Source organism: Marmota marmota, unplaced genomic scaffold, assembly GCF_001458135.2.
Source record: "Marmota marmota marmota unplaced genomic scaffold, marMar, whole genome shotgun sequence".
Classification (NCBI taxonomy): domain Eukaryota; kingdom Metazoa; phylum Chordata; class Mammalia; order Rodentia; family Sciuridae; genus Marmota; species Marmota marmota.
In genome coordinates this window covers 17,331,182-17,353,874 of record NW_026000019.1, presented here as the reverse complement: position 1 = coordinate 17,353,874, position 22,693 = coordinate 17,331,182, and the positions used below count along the sequence as shown (strand labels likewise).

The following is a 22,693-nucleotide window of genomic DNA, read 5'->3' as shown; positions in this document are numbered from 1 at the left end:
CTGAAAAAATTAGGAAGGATGAACTCTTTCTTTCTTTTTTTTTTTTTTGGTTTATTTACAGGGCTGGGGTTTGGCTCCTTCTTTGAAATACTCACCATTTCTCCATTTTAACAAGGAACCCGGAGAAAGGCCTTTTTTCGCCTTGCGATCCAGGTATGGCCTGTCCTGACCATCCGTGGAGGGCCTGCCCTACGCTCTCTCACATGGCCCTGGGGACCTGCTGCTGGGCCCACTCCCAAGGGCCAGTCCACTTCAGCCCCCCATGTCCACCCTTCCCTCTTGGATGATCTCCACTGTCATAAGACCTGGCCAGGCTGCCTCCCCAGGCAGGCTCCTAAGCACCCTCTCCATGCCAGCAGGGGAGGGGCCCTTCTGGATTCACCACACTCGGCCAACCTGCTGCCGCCCAGTCCAGGCGACACTTCCTGACCGCATGCTTGTGGACATGTCCTAGAGACAGCTTCCTCCCTCACCCCCCTGGCTGGGGCCTAACCTGCTGCAACCTGAGAGTAGAGTTGATCTTATACCATGCACCAGAAGGGAGGGAAAAGAAAAATGTTTTCCCAAGTCGGAGAGGAGGTGGTCACAGAGCCACCATCAGAGTGGCTCATGGTGAATGAGCTCCGTCAGAGTGCCCTGGCCCGTGGTGCAGGCCACTAAGCCGAGGGTGGGCAGGCTGAGACGCTGGGTCTGTCTAATATTCTCGGCTGGTACCCGTAGGTGGCACTAGAGATTTGGAGACGGGGCTGGCACTGGGCACTCCAGGGTTGAGGGAGAAGGCAGGAGGGAGCTGGACCGTGAGTCACTTCACTGTGACGGATCAAGGACTCAAAACCACAGACAGAAGAGATGAGATGGTGATTCTGGGGCCAAAGAGGCTGCCACCTGCCAGGGACCTTTTTCTGATGGAAAAAGCGAAGGGTGGGATGATAGCTGACAGGAGATAGAGACAAGGGGGCGGGGAGAGAGAGGGAGGGAAGAAGAGAGAGAGGAGGGAGGAGGAAGAGTGTTGGAAAGGATGAGGGGACAGCGAGGCCATTGCAGAGCACAGGAGCCGGAGCGGGAAGAGGGGGAAAGGGCGGCAGGGAGGAGGGTGCCGGCCCCAGGCTGATGCAGAGGGGGCCTCTGGGCGGAAGTGGGCTGGCAGATGCCCGGGAGGAGAGGTGCAGGCCCTGGGAGGCCAATGGGTCATTAAGGTGGGCGCGCGGGACTCAGAAAATGCACGCTCACCATTCCTTCAGGATCTTTTATTAACGTATAGAAAATGTGTTTAAAAAAGGAACTATACAGAGGCTAAAAGCAACCAGGACTAAAAATACTAGTTAACAATGGTTAACAAGCAGACTCCAGGCTTTGAGCTACGGTGCCGTGAAGGACAGGGCCGTGGTTCTCCCCCCACCCCGGCCCCCTCCGTGGGTTCTGATTTTAGTTTATTGAGGTGTGCGTCGCCGGGGAGAACACACTCCGTTATTTTCTTTCTTTTTCCTTCGTCCCAGTCTTTAAGTAAGTGCTTTTTCAAGTACATTGTAGCTACAAAGTCGGTCTTTGTTATTTTTACCTGAAAAGGCTGTTAAAGGTTAAAAATGACAAACTCAAAATCAGAAGGACTGGAGGACTTGGTGTTCATGAGTTCTCAGAGCGACAATCTAGAGATGCCCAGGGTGGGTTCATCTGCCCGGAGCCCCTCAAAGTCACTGTGACTTGGGTAGGGCACCTGGGAATGCCTGTGGGCCTGGCAGCTATTTGAGTTGGAATAATGGGATGTGCGTGTGTAAACGGTGTGTGGGGGGGAGCCTGGGTGTGCAGATTCCGACCCTGGGGTCTGTGGGCCTCGGGGTGCCTCTACTGGTGGGGAATGGGCTGGCCCTTGGTTGACGGTGTCTTTGCAGGAATCACAGTGGGAAAGCAACAGCCACCCAAGCTCCCTCCCGGCTGGGGCCACAGGAAGCAGCTCTCTCCGGAAGATCCATTCCTTTTTATTTCAACATCATTCAGCTAAGGGAAAGGGGTTCCGTCTGGAGTTCTGGCCTGGCAGCTGAAACCACCGAGGTGCAAGGCACTGCTTTCTTTCTAAATTCCCCAAGGTAGCGAAGGAGCCGGGACTGTAGCCATCTGTTGTCTGAGGCTCCCCACCCCCTGGGGACATGAGGCAGAGACCAGGGGATAAATAAAATTAATGGATCTCCTACCTTCTTCTACACTCATTCCTCAAAAATGTCTTCTGCAGTGCTCCCTTGGGGGCTCCTGAAGGTGTTGGTACCCCTGGGAGTCAGGGAGGAGCTAATCCTAGTCTATCAGCAAGTTGCTGATCTTGGTCACAAAAACTCATGAGATTTCTGCCCTTGCTATTGTTTGCTCTGGTTTGAATACATTCATCGTCTAAACCTTTCTCCCAAATTCTAGAGTCAAATTGATGCTCCAGGAACAGGTGCCGTGTTCAGTCTGGGTTCCTCCGTCCTGCCACCCCGTCTGCTCCAGTTTGAGAAGAGTGGCTCTGGAATACCCCCTCTTCCTATGCTGGGAGAGGAAGAGGCCACTGTGCTGCCCAAAGGGTGGGGTGGGGGAGGTGTTCGTGTCCTGGTCCTGACCTTCTCCTCCAAGCCTGCTGTGGACCCTCTCACCCTGCCCCAGTGAAGAAGAAGAGCGTTGCCATATGTTTCTTACCTCTCCCCCGCTGGGAGCCCTAGAACGTGTGTCAAAAACCAACGCAAGAATTGCCTTTTCTTAAAAGAAAGAGACAGGCAGTGGCCTCAGAAGCATCTCTGTGAGAGCATTGGTAAAGCCCAAGGTAGCGGCCACTTGGCTGAATGTGTATGAAAGGCAGCAGCTTCACGAAGGAGAGAACCCAGGGCTTTCCTGTAGATGAGGAGGCTCTGATCAGGCTGTCCTGCTGGCTGTGTGATTTTGGACATGCCATTTAACCTTCCTGTCCTCCTTTCCCTGTCTGTAAAATGCTGATATCTGACTCGGGGTGTGGTGAGGGCCTAATAGAGTAACGTATGCAAAGGTCTTCGCACAGTGTCTGGGAAACCGTAGGTGTGTGATAAAGACCATTTTCTCAATCTTCATTTGAGGAGAGATGAATTAATAAAACTTCTGCATTGCTTGACCTCAGCCCGGTTACTAATTTTGGCCAAGACACTTGGGCCAGTTGTCTAACCTGCCTTGGCCTCAGTTTACTTGAGTGTAAAAAGAGAGGATTTGGTTAGGGGATCTCCAGAGACCCCTCTGGCTCTGAATGTGCGTCTCCAATGTTGGTCTAGAAGGCAGGGTGGAGTGCGTGAGTGTTGGAGTGCAAGATGGCAAAAAGCAGGCCTGGTTTCCCTGGAGATGCCAAAACAGTGACTGGAAAGCCATATAGAGTTCTCCTGGCCACACATCTGAATCCACACCCATCTCTGGGGCTTAGGTGCTTCAGGCCTCCTGGGCGTGTGAAGGACCTTGCACTTCCCCCCCGTAAGACCGTGGTGCCAGAGAGCCCGTGCTAGTGCCTGGGAGGGCCGGCTTGATGAGGATGCAAGGGTTAAACGTTTCTGAACTGGAAATTCAGCGTTAGCCAGGCTCACCGCCCAGACAATAGGGAGCTGTTTTATTAAGTTAATAGAGGGGCCAAGTTTGCCTGAGAAACAAGAGCTGTGCTATTTGGGTTCTCTGCAATAGCCTTATTAAGCCTGGAGAAGGAGGGAGGATTTCCTGTTTGGAGAAAATGCAACACTGTCCAAAGACTGTGAGGTTTGCCAAGGACATTTGGACAATGAAGTGCTGCAGGTGTGATGAAGTCATGTTTCAGGCAGGGAGTGACCTTGAAAAATAAATCAGAAATGCTGGAGATGAAGTCCAGGCGGTGACTGCTGGGGAAGGAAAAGTGAGGTCCAGGCAGGATGGGCCAAGCAAGCAGAGAAGGCCTTTCTGCTTCCTGGGCAGCAAGGCCTCAGGTGCCTTGGTTTGTCCTCAGGTGAGGTGGGTGACTGAGATCTGGTTGGAGACGGGAGGCCAGAACTGGGGAAGGCAGCGCTGGCACCTTTGTCATGGCCACTCATGCCTGGTCTCTGCATTTTTAATGTGGGGCCATCTGGAGAAGTCTTAATTTTAATCTCCAATGATCTATCTGCTTCTTTTATTAGATTTTTAATTTTTCCTTCTTCCTAGCTGTTCCTCAGAGCTCGAAAAGTACAGAACTGGCTTAAATAAATCCAGTGGAGATACGGTGCGAATGAGCTGGGTTTTTCCAATTCAACCTGAATCCACACCAACATTCACTCTTAAAGGATCCTAGACTTGTTTTCCCCACGTGATTTTGGAAGTTTTCATTTGGACTGTGAGTTCTCATTTGGCCCGGTTGTGTCAAAAGTCCCAAGTATTATCTGAGGGAAACCTTATTACAGATATGAGAAGCTGAGTTTCGGGAGAAGCAAAGGTTTGGGGAAGCAATCAGCCAAAGATCTACAGAAATGCTCTCAAAGGACCCTGCAATGCAGCCACAGAGAGGCGACAAGCCACTCCAGCCCCTCATTTTGCCTTCCCCCAAAGGCTAGTTCCTGCCGGTCCCCTAGACTGGAAGGAAGTGGACCACTCTGGGATCTTAGGTGAAGATGCAGGTCCAGCTTCATAGATCCATCCCCGGCCTCCAAAGTCCCCAAGACCCCTCTTGTAATCTTGATCACTGTAAGGCAAGCGAAAACAAACTAGCCACCTCCGGTTAGTGAAATTGAATTAGTTTGAGTCTTTCAGTGTCTTTTTCAAAGTTTTAAGAGATGCAAATAGAGATGGAAGGTGAGCCCCTTCCCCTGCTTTGAAGGGAAAGAAATGGAACAAAGGAGTTCGATTGAACAGGAGTCTGGTGACAAGAAAGAAAGTACAAAATCATATGGCTTCAGCTTTCCTGAAATTCTGGGTGGAAGGAAGAAAAAAAAGAAAGAAAGAAAAAGAAAGAACTGTCCATGCCCCATATCCAGGTCACCTGCCAGTCTTTTTCAAGCCCCTCAGCTTGGTGCATCCGGTGTTCTCACAGGTTCCAGTATTCTTTTTCTCGAGAATAGGACCAAGAGGAGCGCATGAATGCTTTCTCAACTGATGCTTTAAAAACAGCTTTTGAAAAGATCCTATAATGACCTTCTGTCCCGTAATCTGTAACTCTGTTCTGGAACTAGATTTGAAGAATAAAAATGTGTTTAGGTTGTTGGGGTGAGAATTGAGCTCATCGGCAACCTCGAGTCTTCGTGTCTGTCTCTGAAACAGCAGTTTCCAGCCTGCAGAGAGCTGGCTGGTGGAAGGAAGCAGGTGTCCCCTCACTTGAGGGTTGGAGTCGGTGAGGGGCAGGGTGGGATTGTTTGTAGAAGTGTGTTCTCCATTTCTCTGCTCCCATTTTGTTGTTGTGCTTTTACAAATCAGCCTTCACTACAAATCAGCCCTGGGTGCCTGGTGGCTCTGAGTTCTGGAAACCAGGGGGACCCTGGGGTCCTCAGCCCCAGAGAGCTTCTCTGGGGTTTCAGGAGGTGGCTGGGTGTCCCAAGCACCACCTTGTGGCCACTCTCAGCGAGCCCCCTCCCTTCCACAGGTTTATCTCCCTGATCAAGGTGAAGATAACCTCTTCACCTTCCAGAAGCAACCCTGGACAATGTCAGTTCAACATGTGGAAACGATCTTCATACTCCAGCTCTGGGCGGGGAGTCTCCCGCAGCGACTGGAACTGCTCTTGGTTTCTGTGGGGTGGTGAAGGAGTCCGCGTTGTGTCTCTGGTTAGGCTGCTTTCCCGGCAGGGTCTAATTCCATTCCTTCTGATTCCTGTGGGAAGCTGCAGGCTGCTGTGGGGCTTCCTGTGTCCCTCTCTGGGAGAATCACAGGTGCTTAGAGGAACAGGATGCTGAGCAATGAATCTTAAGCAGCTCCGAAGCCGCTTCTTCGTAAGAAGCTTAGAAAGAAGGGAAGTGAGTCGAGTTAAGAAGGTCTGAGTCAAGCTGACCCCAGGTCTCAGGAAGACAGTGGAACACAGTCCCCTAAAAAATGGTTAAAAACTCACGAGGAGATCACTCTCCTGAACAAAAGGAATTTATAAACCCTTTTATAGAGGGTTGGGTGAGCTGATCTTTGAAGTCCCTTTCTTGCTTTAACATTCTTTAAAATGAATCTAGGTAATATTGCCAGTGCTATTTATAGAAATGTTCCATAGTGTAAAATGTTTCCAACGAAAGGCAGGTCTTGGTTTCCACAGACGTCTCTTGGCTTCCCCTGGACTAACGGCACACACTCTTGTTCCAGTCCAGCTCCCTTGATGAGGTGGGCTGCACCAGCACACCCAGTTCCCGGCTCGGCTCTCAGACACAGTCCAGCCTTTTCCTTGGCGCGGTCTTCTCTGCAGCATGTGTGTGTGTGTGTGTGTGCGTGCGCGCGACTTCTGACTTCTGAATCCCTCCCTCCCTCCCTTCCTCCTTACTTGTCTTCCTTCTTTCTGCCCTGCCCTCCCTCCACAGGGCTTCTGGCAGATTTCTATGACCTCACTGTGTTCACCAATCTCATGGATTTTCAGGCCCTCCACTAGCACTATTGACTGTGCAAACTGAAAGAGAAGTTGAATTTTTTCTAGTCTCTCATTCAACAGTCAAGGAAACTGAGGCCCAGAGACCTGAAACATCCTACCCAAAGTCGTGCAGCTAGCGACACGGCAAAGGAAGACCTGTCCCTTAGCTCTTGAGTTCTGTATCCAGTATGCCTCCCTCTCTCTGTGGTTGTCCTGCTCAGGCTGAATCTTATTAAATTGACACATTTATCTTGTTCCTTCTCTTAGTTTTGTGAAGCCCATGGTGAACTGATAAATGAAAACACCACCTACATTTTTTGGCCCCAGGTATGTCAACCCTGTCTACAGCCCGGTAGTGGACAAAGCCTTGTTGGAGCGCACAAAAGGGAGAGGCTACAGTAAATGTCAGGCTGACTTCATCCTCCTGACACCAGAAGGGACTGTCCCTTCAGGGTCATCAAAATATGGTCAGAGTGTGGATATTTCTATCAGAAAGTTGCTAGATCTCAGGCTTGTCCAGTAACTGGTTGGCAAAGGTACACAATACCTGTGTTTGACAAAGTGGCCCTGCCCAGGACAGAATGGGACCTAAGGAATGGGAGAGGAAAGGTAGAAGGCAGCCCTGGATGGGACACAGACTTGTCCAGGGAAGGTGGCGGCTGGCATTTGATGTCGAGGGGAAGCAGAGAGGCCACAGCTTCTAGCGCCTCCAGCTCTCTCGGGTTAAAACTCCAGCCACTGGTGGAGGCAGCACCTCTCATCCCAGAAACAGGCCCATCCGCCCTTCCCACCTTGAGATTTCTAAATGCTCTCTCCTCTGGTACCGCTCATTTATAACAAGGAAGATGGAGAAAGACTTCCCATGATCTCAACTCATCCAGGGGTCATTTCTGTTTCCCACAGGAAGAACATAAAATAAAATAAAGTTAAGTAAAATAAAACCTCCTAAAACAAACATTCTGCCTCCTCCCAGGACTCCCCGTCAGGGGATGAACGGCTGACGGGTCTTACAACTTCTTTTCCTGACTCTTATTGAGTCACCTGTACCAAGGAGAGCTTGGCAGAAGACAGAAGTAAGGCCTTCTGTTGGCAAGTTTTTAAAAATGTCCATGACAACTCAGACTGGAAATGGAGAAAATGAGCTGGGCATAGGCCGTGTTTCCCGTTGAACCTGTCATCTCCAGATGCCCGACCCAGACTGCTGGAAACACAGCCATCTCTCCTTCCTGCCACCAAGAAACTATAGACTGGCTGCCCTGAGGTGGGGACAGTGGCTTGAGACTCCTGGGGACACAGCCACCACACCACCCAGGGCCAGGAGTGGGCAACGCCTTGGGAACTGATTCCAGATTAGCGGTGGGGTGGGTGGGACCTTGGGGTCTAAGGGGACTGCAGGTAGGGAAAGGGCTAAGCAACTGGGAAGAGGCCGCAGTGCTGAAAAAGTAAGAGTGGCAGAGAGGACGGTCTTCAGCCCATTCTGAAGGACTCCGGCCCTCCGGTCAGGGTGTGGCAGGGTTCTGCCCTCTGAAGGGGAGTTGTTGGCCAAGCTCCCTGGCTGAGGCTGCTTCTCTGGGCCGGTGGAAGGCCATGGCCAGACCAAGGCTACCTGGAAGGTAGAGGCATCTCAGGAGCAGGGTCGAACAAGAAGGCCCGCGTCACTGCAGCAACCCGCACTCCACGAGGGGCCTTCAAAGTGTCTTTCAAGCAAACTTCCCACGTTTCCTCCTTGTTGGGAGAGGAGGGGAAGGTCGGGGATGACTGGTGAGGAGGGCCAGTGCAGACGGAGCTGGGGTCAGGCTCCCAGGCAGCAGAAACTAGGAGCGGTGGCAGTCACTGATTCCTGCTACGCCCTGCCTCCTCCGAGTACTCTGAATATGTCGCAAAGCACATCATTATGACCCTCCCCCCTTGTGGCATATTACAAAATACAAACAAATGACAGGAAGATCAACTGCCCACTGTTTAGAACCGCAGGGCCCGCCGCTTCCTCCCCGCGGTGAGACGGTGGTTGTAGGGCCGCATCTTCATTTCCACGAAGGGGATGGAGAACTCGTGGCCTTTCCAGTGGTACCAGTTGATCCCCTGGGCATGCGAAAGAGAAGCATGTCAGGTCACCCTTCCCTTGATGAAAAGAAAGGGGTACAGGGGGCCCAAGTTGTGGATCTAGCTGTAGCTTTGTGGCTGAGTTGCCAATAAAGCCAGAGCGGACCCTCTATCCACTTTCCCTTTCTACCTGCCGGTGGCCTGGCCTTCCCTGGGAACATGTTGCAGGTGATTCCTTATCGCCGGCTTGACATTTTGGCTTTCAGGAGTTGCATGCATGAGTCGATGGTGGTGAATTGTAAAATCCTGAGAGTGTGCAGGCATTTTGAAGAGAGTAGCAGATTGCTTGCTCCTGAAGGGAGGCTGGGGATTTCCACCTGGGATGGCTAACCATCTGGGTTTGCCAGGAACCAAGGGGTTTCCTTCCGTGTGGCCTCTCGGTGTCCACCTGGGAAGTCCTAGTTGGCTCAGCTGTCCCCCCCACCAGCTCCATCGGGGCATACACAGTCTTTGGCGGAAATACCAGCTTACTCTGGTATTTCTGATCTCTCCCTTCCTGGGTCTCCTCTTAGGATGCAGTTGAGCCCGTGAAGTCGTCCCCAGAACTAGCAAGCTCCCTCCACAAGGAAATGGAGTGGGAGCCGTCTGCTGCTCAGGCCTCTGGGGGTGCCACTCCTGGGTGTGGGTTCCCCTCCTCCCCCCGGCTCCTGCCCTGCCTGTCTCTACCCCACTCAGCGTTACTGTTCTCTTTATGGCAGTTCTTTCTCAAGACTCTTCCGTGTCTCTTTTTCATCAGGAAGTGCTGGACTCACGTGGGCATTTAAGACAGAGCTGAGGGCCGTGGGTTCCAGGCTCTGGGCCACCTCTAACCACAGCGGAGCAGTACCCACCTGACTGTGCCTGGACTCCCCGTACTTCCCGTTGAGGTTGGTCCGGTGGCAGTTCTTATACCACCAAGCTCCCTTGTACGACATGGCGCAGTTGGTAACAGCCACGTCATTGTCTCGGTCCTCTGTGGAGAACGGGCGTCCCTGGTGATAGCTGAGGGAGTCCCCTGCAAGGAAGAACACCACAAGGCTGTCCCATTTGTCTCTCTCGACAGTGGATAGGACATCTGACCTGCTCCCAGGAGAGCTGGCCCCCACCTGTGGAACCCTCATGTACCTTCCGCTCTGTCCCTCCCCTGGCTTGGCTAAGCTCTCCCCGTCACTTGACCCCCGGGTGGCGACTGCCGTGCTGCCCTCGCCAGCCCATTTCCTTGTCCCCTGGCCTTTTGCTGAGAACTCCATCCACACAACCCCTCACCACACCCCATCTGCTTCCTCCAGGCACCGGGACACTACAGTGATGAGCCGTGCTGATTGGACCTTTCTGGGTCTTCCTTGTGTAGGTTTAGCCTGGCTTTTGCCAGACACCAGCCCTGATCAGACCACGCCCCAAACCCATGTTCAGAACTTGGTGCTGCAAGAACTTGGACGTTAGCAAACCAGAGTTGCATCTACAGGAAACAGGGGGATGGAAAAACCAGGACTGTGTCAAAGGACAGGTGGGTGGGGCCAGGGGCTATATCTTGGAAATGTCAGACTCATCAGGGTCCATGATCACCTTTGTCAAATATCTGACGGATTATTGAGAAAAAGAAACATTCAATAGTTTTGTGAGGAAGTATATGGACTAAAGAGGCATGTTTGGTTGACCATAGGGGAGAAATTCTCTAAATATCTGAGCTGTTCACAAGATCTTAGAGCTGTGGTGAGATTTCTGTTCTCAGGTGCATGGGGGCTGGGTGAGCTCTTGTTGGGGACATTGTGCAGGGGGCTTATGTGAACTGAAGGTTTGAGGGAGGGGGTCAGATTGTCATTTGTGTGTAATGGTTGGGAGGATTTGGAGGAGGATTTGTGGCTGGGCTGTTGAGAGGGGGACTCATGCTGTTGATGGAGTTAAAATGACCTTAGCTGCATCCAGAGCTGATTTTTGCTGTGAGGCTGGGTTCTGATCCTGTGGCTTCTGAGTTGTGCCCACAGTGTCTGCTCACTGCCCCCAGAGCATCCCACCACAGCCAGGTTCTTGGCCAGTGGATCTTCATTTTACAGGGAAGCTGACCTCAGGGGCTGGGGGAGTCCCTAAAGCCACCTGTCATTTTCTCTATTCTGTCCACTTCAGCATCTCCAAGGGTTTTTATTTGTTTATTTATTTCATTTGTTTGTTTGTTTGTTTTTTGCAATGCTGGGGATTGAAGCCAGGACTTTGTGCATGCTGGGCAAGTACTTCACTACTGGGCTACACTTCTAACACAGGATTCAGATTTTGCCTCATCTGCAGCTAATCCCACCACCTATAACTTTATTCTTTGTCATCTCTTCCCAATCCTGGAAAAGGCAGAAAAGTCTTCTTCCTTTTTTCCTTCTGTTTTTTTGTTTGTTTGTTTGTTTTTTTAGAATTTCTCATGTCCTCTTTTCCTAAGTCACACCATATGCTTTGTCTTAAACATGCTTGGGCCAATCCTCCTGTCCTGTGACCCTTTCTTTAGTGCTGACTTGGCTGTGTATCTCCACCCTTGTCACCATCTTAGCCTGATTATCCCTTTGCAGCCTAGAAGTCACCCCGTTACTCCCCTGGACCATTCTCTCCAGTGTGTGCTCTGATGCTGCCTGTCACTCTCTTAGACGTGCTCCTGATGTTGGTCTTTACATTCTCCACAAATCTGCCTCCTCTCCCCGTTTCTGCCTCACGCATCGTCTCACGTATCGGGACATGAGCTAAGTCTTGGCCCCTCTCTCCTGACCCACTGTTAGACTGACACCTTTCTCTCAGCCCCAACATTAGCCAGGCCTCCCATCACCTCCTATGAATTAGGTTTTGTGCAGCAGCCACTAGTGACTCTCTGTTTTTTTGCTCAAATTTCCGTTATCCTGTGTAGGGCTCATCCAGTGACCTTCCTAGAACCACACTGCTGTCACACCTTCAGGACTTACAGGGGCTCCCCGCTGGCCACAGGCTAAGACTCAATCTGCTCCTTCGGTGTAGGGGCGGTGGAGGCTCAGGCCCCCCTCCTTTACCGATTTCTTTCTATTCCTTATGAACTTCGCTCTGCCCCGTGGCCCACCGCAGCCTCCCCCTCCACGTTAGCGTCTCCTTCCATGGCTTCTCATCCAGGGGCGTTTTCCTGACCATGGAAAACTCTTTCAAATGCAGCAGCCATCAGAAGCCTTCCTCAACTGCCCCTCTGAGCCCCCCTTAAATAGGAAGGGGGCGCCCTTCATGGTGTGGTGAGTAACTTCCTACTTGTTTCTTTTTTTAGTTGGCTGTTTAGTTCTTGTGGAGGCCATGTCCTATGCTTCCTTTGAGTATCTGCAACGTTTAGGAGTTGTGCAACACCCTCTTACGGATTCACTTGGAATCTGGAATCCTCCGTTCTTACCCAAGTGGAGCCCCACCTAGACACTGGCAAGTTAGTACCTTGAGAAAAGGGCTGAACTTGGAGCCTCAGCACAGCTTGTTGCCAGTAGGACCAGCAGAATCCAGCAACATCAAGGGGATGAGCAATATTAGAAAATGCCGGAAAGAAGGGGCGGGGCCTCTCCTCCCGGAAAGCTGCTTGGTCCAGGAGGAACCTGCCTGTGGAGCTGCCTAGATGGAGCAGTTGCAGCGAGCCAGGATTTCCTCTTTGCAAGGCAAAGAATGAGTCATATTCAATTTACAACAACCAGCAGAGCTATGGCAGGATTGGCCTCTGACACAGAGAGTCGGAGGGAATCCACTGGTTCTATCCTACGGGGGGCCCAGCAGGGAGACAGGGCTGGCCAGAGGCAGCAGGGGCTGGGCCCCAGCTAGGCAGGTGAAGCCCAGGCTTGCAGAAGAGGAGCGAGGAAGGGGCACAGGCACAGAAGTGGAAGGGCTTGCCGTTCTTCCTCCGGGGGATTAGAATGGCTTTCCTACAGGCGCAGCTCTAATCCTAGGGCGTGAACAGCATCTGGTTATTTTTGAAATGATTTAGTCTGACATTTTGTTTGATATGTCCATTTCAATGGCTATTTTATGCTCAAAGTGTGGCAAATTAGACCTTTGGCTGGGCTTGTCTGACAGCCATTGCGAATGATCTCAGATAGGAACAGCAACAATAAGAAAGTGCATCTTCTCTTTGGAGTTATAATACCTGGCTGAAGACAGAAGTAATTGAGCCGATGCAGTAATTGGAAGGGCAACGCCTTGGTGCTCTTCTTAATTCTAAGAGGCATAAAAAATGTTGCTAAAATTAAACACCAACGCTTAGCCCTGAAATTGGAGTTAATGAGAGCCAGTAACTCCCTGTCCCAGACAGTAGAATATCTGGCACGACAGGCTTTATGAAATATGTTATAACAGGAAATAAGGAACAGACTGGCAGAGCCTGAGAAGCAGACTGATGCTGTGTCTTGATCGAACTATTAATGCCACAGAGCTCCCGGAGCGGGTTTGTCTGCTTGGTAGAAATGCCATAAAAATCTACCTGGAAAACCTGATGGTGCATGTGGCTCTCTTGGAGGAAGGAAAGCAATGTTCATGGCCAACGAGGAACACTTAGGGACCGTCCTTCGCTCCTTGATGGGATGAGAGGGCATCTCAGGGAGCGAGGGGATCTGTATTATTTTCATTACTCAAAGGTTGTCTTAGGTCACTGCAGGGGAGATCCTACCCAGGTGAGAGCTGCTTCCACTGTCTCTGGGTAAGAGTCCACACAGGCTAACCTAGCTAAGGAAAGCAAGCCTTCCCTCTCACACTGCACTTCTTAACTAAAAACTTTTTAAAGGCACTTTCATGACATTTACTGATTTTTTTTTTCCTGTCTACACTGTGAAGTAGGATGGACATCTTATGATTTTCCAGATGAGGAAACCAAAGTCCTGACAAATTGGTTTCAGGTCACCAGAGGGGCCAGGGCTGAGACCAGAGCCAGCGACTCTCGCGGTCCAGCCGTCCTCCCTGGCTACAGAGAGCTCTGTGGGTGGTGCTCCTCCCCCATGCGGCTCTGGTCTAGGTCACTGGGGCCTTCCTGCTGCATGCCCAGCGCCCCTGGGGCCACAGGTACCTGCAGTGCCATTGTAGCTTCCGATGCGGAGTTTGTACAGGCTCCTGCCGTCCTCCACGGAGAACTTGTCGTAGTAGGCGAAGGCCGCCTCCTGTCCGTCTCGCATATCCACACGCAGCTCGTAGCGGCCCTGGGACGTGATCCTGTGTATGTTGTCCAGCCCTGTGCAGAAGAGCAGACAGTGCCCTGAGCCGGACCTCAGGCAGCTTTGGAAGTGGAAGGGAAATGTGACTTTGACCCTGACACAGATGGTACAGGGAAGACAAGGGCATGCAGGTTGCTTCTGCCCTCAGCCAGCGCTTCTCGAGCTGTTATCCAATAGTCCCCGCTGGATTACTTTTCCTGTAAAGAGGCCAGCCCAATGCTGCTGACGAGGGCCACCAGGCAGCACAGGGTGCTGACCCCCAGTGCTGACCCCATAACTGACACACCCGAAGCCTCAGGTCTCCTGGCCTGTCCCTTGCCCTCTTCTATGCCAAGTCATGGTATGGAAAGAAAAGGACAGGCGGCATCGCAGGGCGGGAAGCCTGTGGCATGGGCGGCAGGAAGCAGGAGGTAGCATCGCTCATCAGAGGAATTCTGGAGCGTCCCAGGGGTCCCAACGTCCTCATGTGTCCTGTAGTCTGCAGAGGGGGCTCTATCCATCTTTCATCACACTGGCCCTTCTCTGTCTGCCTCCAGGCCTCTGGGGATCACCAGACCCAGGTCAGGGAGTACAGGTAGCACCTGACTTAACAGTGACTCATCGTATCATCTCCTGACTTTACAGTGGGGTGAACGTTGTATGCATCCAGTGGAAACTGTGCTTTGGGTTTGGGTCTCTAGTGCTCTGCTGTGAGTATTCTCTCTCTTTCGATGCTGGGCCACAGTGCTCAGCTGCCACCAGCTGATCCCAATGGGAAATGATATGTGCTCTGCTCTGTACTGTGTCATTAAGCTGGGGTGTTGGGTAGAGCAGATGCATTTCCCACTGGACAATATTTTCAACTCATGATGAATTTATCTGGATTTAACCCCCATCATAAGTTCAGGAGCATCTGTCTTGCTCTCTGTCTCTGTTCCCTTCTCTCTGCTCTACCTGCTATATCTTGCACGGCTGTCTCTTTGCTGGTCTCCTGGCCAGTTTCCCCCCCCCCACCCCACATGCTATCTCCTTGGCCTCTAAGTACTCCAGACCTCGGGCTCATGTATTCTTGGAAGGTGCAAAGCCCTGCAAGCCCAGAGCTTGGGTGGAGTCCAGGTCCCACATGGTGATATCTTCTCAGAGATATTTTCTTGTCCACTTGCCCCAGGATGGTCTGATTTTGACCTCTCTGCCTGAACATTTGACGCCTTGCCCTGCCTTGCTGGTGACCTCCGAGTTCTGATTTCTATCTGTGAACTGAACTGGGCTCTTCTTGCTTTGCTGGGACATCTGATAGCTATCTGAGTGTGCCATGATTTAGAATCAAAGAATTGCAGCGGTGGAGGGAATTAGAACTTACTCCAGCCGACCTCTTTGTTTTGTGGAAGGGAAAGCTTAAGTCCAGAGAGGTGAAATGATTGACTGAAGGTCACCCACATCTTTTGGCTTCTTTATCCTGTTTGGGATTTAAAGCTTTACATCGATTGCAAGTGGAAGGCTCTTTGACTGGTGTTTGCTGAGTCACTGACCCACAGTCCCCAAATAAACGTTTCCTCCCTTAAAATAGTTCTGGTCACATCTTTAACCACAGCAGCAAAAAAGCTGACTCAAACAGGCATGAAATAACCTTGACCTTTAGGGGAAAGGTATTTCCAAATTCTCTCAGTCCTTCTTCAGAGTTGAAGGAGGAGCCCTGACCCTGAACCTGACCTTGACCCTGGCCTCAATTCCCAGTCCCAGTTTGGTTCTAGCACTTTGTGGTTTAACACCCAACACTTTCCCATCTCCATTTTCACACCACCACCAGCAACCACAGCGGGCCCAAAGTCCCTGGGTGGAACTCTCAGTTAACAGTATTGCTTTCTTTTCTTTGCATTTATTTTTGAGGCTTCCTTTTACTTATAACACATGATAACCAGATTTCCTTTTTTGGCAACGCTGTAAAGTTTTTTTTTTTTTAACAAATAGATTTAACCAAATAAAAAAGTGATACATAGAAATTTTGAGTTCCTGATACTTTATATATTTCACAGATTTGACAAAAACCCAGGAAACTGGTTTGGCTTAGGCCTGGGAAACGTAAGTCCTATCTGCTTATGGATACATTGATTCATGCACATCAGGATTGCCTCCCAAGTATTTGCAAATGCTTTCAAGGTCTGTGTATTTTGGCCAGGTGCAGTGGTGCACACCTGTAATCCCAACAACTCTGGAGACTGAGGCAGGAGGATCACAAGTTTGAGGCCAGCCTCAGCAACTCGGTGTGGCCCTGTCTCAAAAAATAAAAAGGGCTAGGGATTTTTCTCAGTGGTAGGGTACCAGGGGTTCAATCTCTGATATCACAAAAAGGTAAAGCACATTTTCCTATTTGACTTTTTTCTCAATGTGTTTATATGGTTTTTACCTTTTTTTATTACCTACATTGGCAAGCACAGATTTGGCTATCTGATATTCGCTAAATGGTTATCACTGATGATTGACATCTGTACTGTGGGCACCTACTATCCCCAGGCATGGCTACAGGCAATGGCATTGGAAGATGGGTATGGGGTGGGTGCAGGGGTGGGCCCAGCCCAGAGCAATGCTTATACAGTACAGTCAAGAGGGCAGAAAGGGATAGGGATGTTGTGATTTGGGTCACAACAGAGAGAGGAGAGCCAGTTCTTCCACAGGTGACAGGTGAGGAAATGGTCAGGACAGGCCCTATGGAGGAAGGGGTGCTTAGCTGGACTTTGCATATAGGTGGCTGGACACCCGAGTGCCTGCGGGGAGAAGTGGCTGAGAGTGTTCTTACAGAGGCATCTCAGTGGTTCTGAGAGCAATCTGGAGTTTGGAGTTGGCCAGAAAGGACAGTGTGATAGGCAGGGGTGGTTGGAGAGGCCTTGTTCTGTGGGGGAGCTGTTTGCCCCTCCTCTGGGTGTGAGGGGGAGTCACTGTAAAGGGTTCACGGAGGGCTTGACCTTGCTCAGACATGGGGAGTGAGGAAGATCATTCGGAGGCTCTGTGGGCAATGGGGAGGCCTGGGAGTTCAGGGGCTGCTACCTGGACATCTGGGGCAGATGGTGAGGCTTGGATGAGATGGCGCAGGGGAGGAAGAGAGGAGACCACCAATATGGAACTTGATTCTCTGCCTTCTCCTCTGCCGGCCTTTCTCAGTCGCTATGGAAATCTAACCAGGTGGGAGATGTGGGCATCGTGAACAGACACTGGGTCCCCTGCCTGGCTCCAGTGTTTCTGCACCTTCTCAGGCTGGCCCAGCTCTCCATCTAAACCTCCTGTTGCGTCAGACCTCCAAGAAACTGCCGCTCACCTCTAATGGCACTTTCATCTTTTCCTTCTCCTTCCCAGTCAGGCAATGACATGCTCCAAGGAACCGAGCAGAGCGACCGGCCTCATTTCCCTGGCCAGCCCGCCCCTTGCTCCCGGTGCCCCTTCCCCTGCCTAGCAGTTCCTTCCCTTTGTAGCTGCCTTATGTCGAGACCCATCAGCATAAGAGACTATTAATGAGGATGGGAAGAGACGGAGCAAAGAGGAAAACACCACAATAAGATAAAACAGATCAATAGTGCAGCCAAACAGGGCAGGGGGTTCTGAAAGCAATCCGCAAGCTGTCAGCTGCTCAGCAGACACGGGTTCCGGATGATTCCAGATGGACGCAGAAAGGAGAGAGCTGCACCAAAAGCCAGAGTAGCACACCAGGACAAAGCGCGAAGCAGGCGTTACCTAGCCAAAACTCGTCCTCCAGGCTCCCGAAACCCACGCGGTAGTCCGCCCACTTCCGGAAAAAATCAGTTTGGCCATTCTGCCGCCTCTGGAATACCTGTGAAGATCAAGGGGAACGCGAGAGGGGGGAGATGATCAGGAAAAGCGACTGCGAATAAAATTGAATAAATTGGTGCAACTGGGTCCCGTATGGACAATGGCGAAGATGCCCACATAAGGAAGGTTTCAGAACAGAGCTCAGGATCCACACTGCAGCTTTTGGAAGAAATGCTCACAACACTTCCTTGCAGCACAGAGGCCCCTGGTGACTAGGCTGTGAGGTGACATTGATGCCAATTTGCACCCCTTACCATGTAGAAAGGATTCAGGACACTTATCAAGCTCCCAAATAGTCAGGGGAAATAGGTCTGACTCTCAAATTAATCTTTTGTATCACAGAGTGTGGTAGAAAGCATTTCTCTCCACAGGAACAGAAGCAGCTTCAAATCATCTGGTAACTGTCATCGTCTTATTGCAGCCAAAGCAACTGCATATCATTCACATCCTGAGCTGTTTAAGTGCTAATTTCATTTAACCTCCAATACATCAGCCTCGGCTTCAATTTCCAATTATGCTTTAAGAAGGAGGCACAGATATGTCAGAGACATAAAAGAAAATGCCTCCCGAGAGTGGCTGTTAGGAGCATAGTCACCGTTTCACTCTATTCCAAAACCACCCATTTTGCGCCCTGAGGATCTGGCACTGTGCGTCAGCAGTGCTGGTGAGGGAGGCGCAGAGGGTGGAGGGGAGGCCATTTCCATCTTGCACCAGGCAGCTACTGCTCCATCTGCACGGTGGCCTGTTTGGAGAGGTGGCCATGAGGGAGGCCCCCCCCCCTTTCCTTCAGCTCTGTACCGGCCTGTTAGATGTCGGAGGGGGCCGTGACAGTAAGTGGTGCTCCCTGAGGGATTCTGGGAGAGAATCAGCCTCCGGAGAAGGAGGAGGACAGGGAAGGTCCTGGGAGGTGGCCATTCCAGTTCTGTCCCTCATTTGCCCCCACCCCCCAGTGCGATCCTCCGAGAGAAGGGACCTCACTGCCTGGCCAGGGAGGCTCCTCTTACACAGAGGGGATCCTCCTCCGTGCTTTATTACAGCTGCAGCCCCCCTGCAGGCAGGTTCCTGGGCTCTGGCCACGACCCCTCTCCCCAGCACCCTCCTGCATGCGCTCTCCTTGCAGAAGGGACAGGAGGGAAGGCAGTCATCCTGGCCCTTCCTCAGGCCACGTCACTGCAGCCTGGATATGCTGATCCTCATCTCTGCCTGGCTAAATCTCCCACTGGGCTACTGAACACGGAGGTGTGGGTGAAAGGATGGCCAGATGGATAGTGATGCTGGGCCAACAGAGGCTGAGCTAGGCAGATTGTGACACCAAGGACATCTGCATGCAAGGAGAGCAGCTGTGTGTACTTACGATCCAGCCACCGCCGTCTGTGGTCATGTCGCAGTACACCGGCAACTTCTGGCTCAGCTCCCCATTGAGGAAGATGGTGTACACTCCGCTCAGAGCATCTCCGTTCATCAGATGTTGGGCACAGTCTTGAGGGTGAGAGAATACTCGGCCCCCTGCACAATAAAAGAGGCGATTTCCAGAAAAGATCCTTTCTCCCACTGTGTCCAAGAGCCCCAGGCCCCAGAAGGTTTCAAAGGACCTCAGGGTTGGAATTTTATCCAGAGCTGTAAGAAATCTGCAGTGGATTTGAGCCGTGTGGGCACCGAGCTCCACATCATTTTGCCTTCCTCTTCTTCACCTGACACTGGATTCTTCTGACAATAGATTTAAGGGATCTGAGGATGAAAGTGTTGGCTTCACTGTCTGGCTTCTCTATATACCTAGCTGTTTGGATGTCGGCAAATGGCCTGACTTCCTTGAGATCAAATTCTTCATCAGTAAAATGGGGGCAGTGAAGATCTCCGCCCCTTGTGGAGTGAAGACGTGTTAATGCAGTTGTTTGTGATCGGTTACTCAGGAGATTATCGCAGATGCACGAGCGCCAATAAATCACCATGGGGTCCACCTTTCAAAAGGGCAAAAGGGATCTAAGCAAAGCTTCCGTCATTTCATAGCAGCCATTAAGGAATGCCCAAACAAGCTCAGCATTAGCAAGAAGATGGATATCTATTCCTTGCACAAAATAATCTCCTGATTGTACTAAACAAGCAAACGGCCATGTTTTACAGTTCAGTTTAAGTTTAAGGAGAGGGCAGGGAAAGTAAATTGCAGCTCATCTTTCAGAGAGAACAGCCCAATTTGTAGAACAATATCTAATTAGCTGAAAGAGAAGCTTAAATCATGTGTCTTAGAGAGTTTAGCTTCGGAACAAATTTTAGTGCTTAGCTGGCAAATCAAGAAGCCCACTGGAGGAGCCTTCTGGGTTGCAGGGGCTGACAGAGCAAGTTAAAGGCACAGCTAGCCGTGCCAGGAAGGGTGGTTTGGGTGCTCTGTAAATACAGTGATCTTCTGGGCTAGTGATGGGCTTTCTCGAACTGTAGCAGCCCTGGAGAGGCTGGGGAGGGCTTCACAGGTCAGTTACTACAGTGCCTCCTAGTGGTAGAACTAGTACAGCACAGGTGTGACATCCTACCACCTGGAAAGTTAGATGGTAGGTAATAGACAGCATGTCTCAGAAGGAAGGTGACACAGCAACCTCACCCAAATCTCTGTCATCTAAAGCCCCATCTGAGATTATCAGGAAGATCATTAGGAAGACTGCTGAAGTTTGGTGGCCTGCATCAAGGCCCCTCTGGAGATGCACTCACACTCAGCACAAGGACTGGCTGCAGATTACTGTCCAGCAGTGTGGACACTGTCACAGCACTGTTCAGGGCATCCCCACTACCTACTTCAGGTGTGGCCACACCAGGGAACAGCACTCCGTTTCTATAAGTTTAGCATGTGCTTTTCAAATTTCCATTTCGTTCTTGTGAGAAACTGGAGAGGAAGGCAGAGGAGAAAAATCGAGAGGCTCACTTTACAGACAAGGAAAGTGTGCTCCGAAGGATCGCATGGCTTACTCAGGCCACTCGAACGCAAGTTTTTAGACCCCAAGTAGAGCACTCTTTGGATGCTACTAAAACGGGAAGTAGAGCGGATGCTGTAATTGGCAGGAGCTCAACATCTCTCCATGCAGCAGAGGGTTCACAATCACATAAAACCTCAAAGTTTAAAGCTGCCTCAAAAGGTTCTATGCTCAAATTAAATCTTTACTCCTTAAAACTGATTTCCTTAATAGCTGCAGGAAACCTGTTAGTGTTCGTCTCTGGTGTGTCAGGTCTCAGAAGTTCTTGATCCCACCCATTTCTCAAGGCTACAGTTCCACTGCAGGGGACAGTTGCAAGTGGCTGCTGTCCCCTCTCCCTCTTGCCTTGGGAGCACTGCTATTGCTTTTAGGCTTTCAGGCTGTTCTTGACCTGGTCTCTGCAGCAACTGGCACGTCTGCCTTCCTCTCGCCCCTTATAACTCACTGACGGAATTTCTCATTTTAGAAGATCAACACACAATATTCTTGGCCTTCACCTTACACCTGCCTTATGCAATAATAGTCCTTTCCCATGAAGGACGGTTTCATCATTAAATCTCCTCCTCCTCCTCCTCCTCCTCCTCCTCCTTCTTCTTCTAATTTAACCTGGAGGTGCTTTACCACTGAGCCACATCTCCAGCCCTTTTTATTTTTCATTTCGAGACAAGGTCTCAGTAAGTTGTTTAGGAACTTGTTAGGTTGCTGAGGCTGGCTTTGAACTTGTGATCCTCCTGCTTCAGCTTCCTGAGTCACTGGGTTTACAGGTGTGTGCCACCATGCCTCTTTGGATTAGGTTTTTTCAAGTTTGAAAGAAGAATAAAATCTCTTTGCCCGTAGGTATATGCCCTGAGGGAGCTGGTCCCCAGATAAAAGTGTCCAAGGAATGACAAACTTTGGATGGGAAAAGGGCTCCAGATTGTGCCTCTGGAGAGGAAGCATAGACTGTGCTTTCTTTCTTCTGAGACCCCTGTGTTAAGTGGTTGGTGGAGGCACTTACCAAATACACGTGAGACTGATGCTTAGCTGCTGGGTGCACTTGCCTTACCCTGGACAAATTGCAAGGCCATTTGTTTGTTTATAGGTTCAATTTACTGTGATTTAGTCTGTGGCAATAGTAGAAAGACAATCAAAAAATGTTTTGCTTTTACAAACTGTCAGGAGCAGCAACCTGGGGTTTCCACATCCTGGGAACTTGGGGGAGACACAGCTGTCTACAAAACCATCTCTCCAGCCCCATCCAGCCTTCCACACTGCCCATGTCTTGCTTTGTACTCACCAGTCTTTGATAAAATTGTTATTCCTTTTCACCGGATAAGAGAAACTTCATCAGTGGTTTCTCAAATTGAGAACTTCATTAAAATTCAGATTTTGTGTTCCATTACAGATCTACTAAAGCAGCATGTCAAGGGCTAGGTCCCGAATCAGTGTCTTTCCAAAGCTCCTTGATGAGCCTGAAGACAAGCTGGGTTTGAAATCCATTATTTAGGTTGTCCGTTTTCTTCTTCTCCTCGGAGAGGCCAAGAGGTGGAGTTGGTAAACACACAGGGTGCCTGGGGCCTGTCTCCCTGCCTAGATCTGGTAGATAACGGAAGGAGTCCTCTTTGCCTCTCACCCTTTCCTTCCCATTCTCGTTCCCAGGTGGATGTGCCCCGAGTGGGCTGCTGGTCCCAAGATCTAGACTGGATATGGTGGGAAGGACAGGGGACCAGAGGTCTGGTTAGCCTTGTGTTTGATCCTCATGTCCTGGATCCTACCCCTTCTTTCTGCTCAGGGTCGCTGGACCTTTGGTCAGCTAATAATTGAGAACATAATAATTCCCTGGTTCCATGAGCATGTTGCTGGGCCTTCATCCATTTTAGGAGACTGTCAGGGCCGATTTCCATCATTCCTGGCTCTCTGGATGCCACTCCATTGAGCAACATTAGAAATTCACCTTTAACCTCCCATACATTATCCCGGTAATTTTTCTAAAGGTAGAGATTTTAGTACCAAGAGTGGATCTGGGAGACTTCTTCCCTTTGGCGCAATAACTTGAGCCTGGCCTGACAAAGAAATTTGTTTTTTTATTTTTAGCACAGGCTGTGGCGATGACCAAGTTGAGAGGAAGCAGCACCAAGCGGCCAGTCCGCTGACATGTCTCATGGTTAAGTGTTTCCAGATGT

General features: G+C 50.7%; 1 protein-coding gene across 3 annotated transcripts in view; it reads right to left on the bottom strand.

Annotated features, from left to right (window-relative positions):
• Nucleotides 1-1,232: 1,232 nt before the first annotated feature.
• Tnr (tenascin R) overlaps nucleotides 1,233-22,693 on the bottom strand; it is a 430,671-nt gene continuing 409,210 nt past the window's right edge. For all 3 annotated transcript variants that reach the window (XM_048809995.1, XM_015492060.2, XM_048809996.1), the window contains 5 exons: nucleotides 18,926-19,077; nucleotides 17,476-17,572; nucleotides 13,629-13,790; nucleotides 9,451-9,614; nucleotides 1,233-8,599 (listed from right to left, as the gene is read on the bottom strand). In XM_048809995.1, the coding sequence (XP_048665952.1) occupies nucleotides 8,480-8,599; nucleotides 9,451-9,614; nucleotides 13,629-13,790; nucleotides 17,476-17,572; nucleotides 18,926-19,077 (695 nt within the window). In that variant the 3' untranslated portion in view covers nucleotides 1,233-8,479. The remainder of the gene's footprint in view (nucleotides 8,600-9,450; nucleotides 9,615-13,628; nucleotides 13,791-17,475; nucleotides 17,573-18,925; nucleotides 19,078-22,693) is intronic.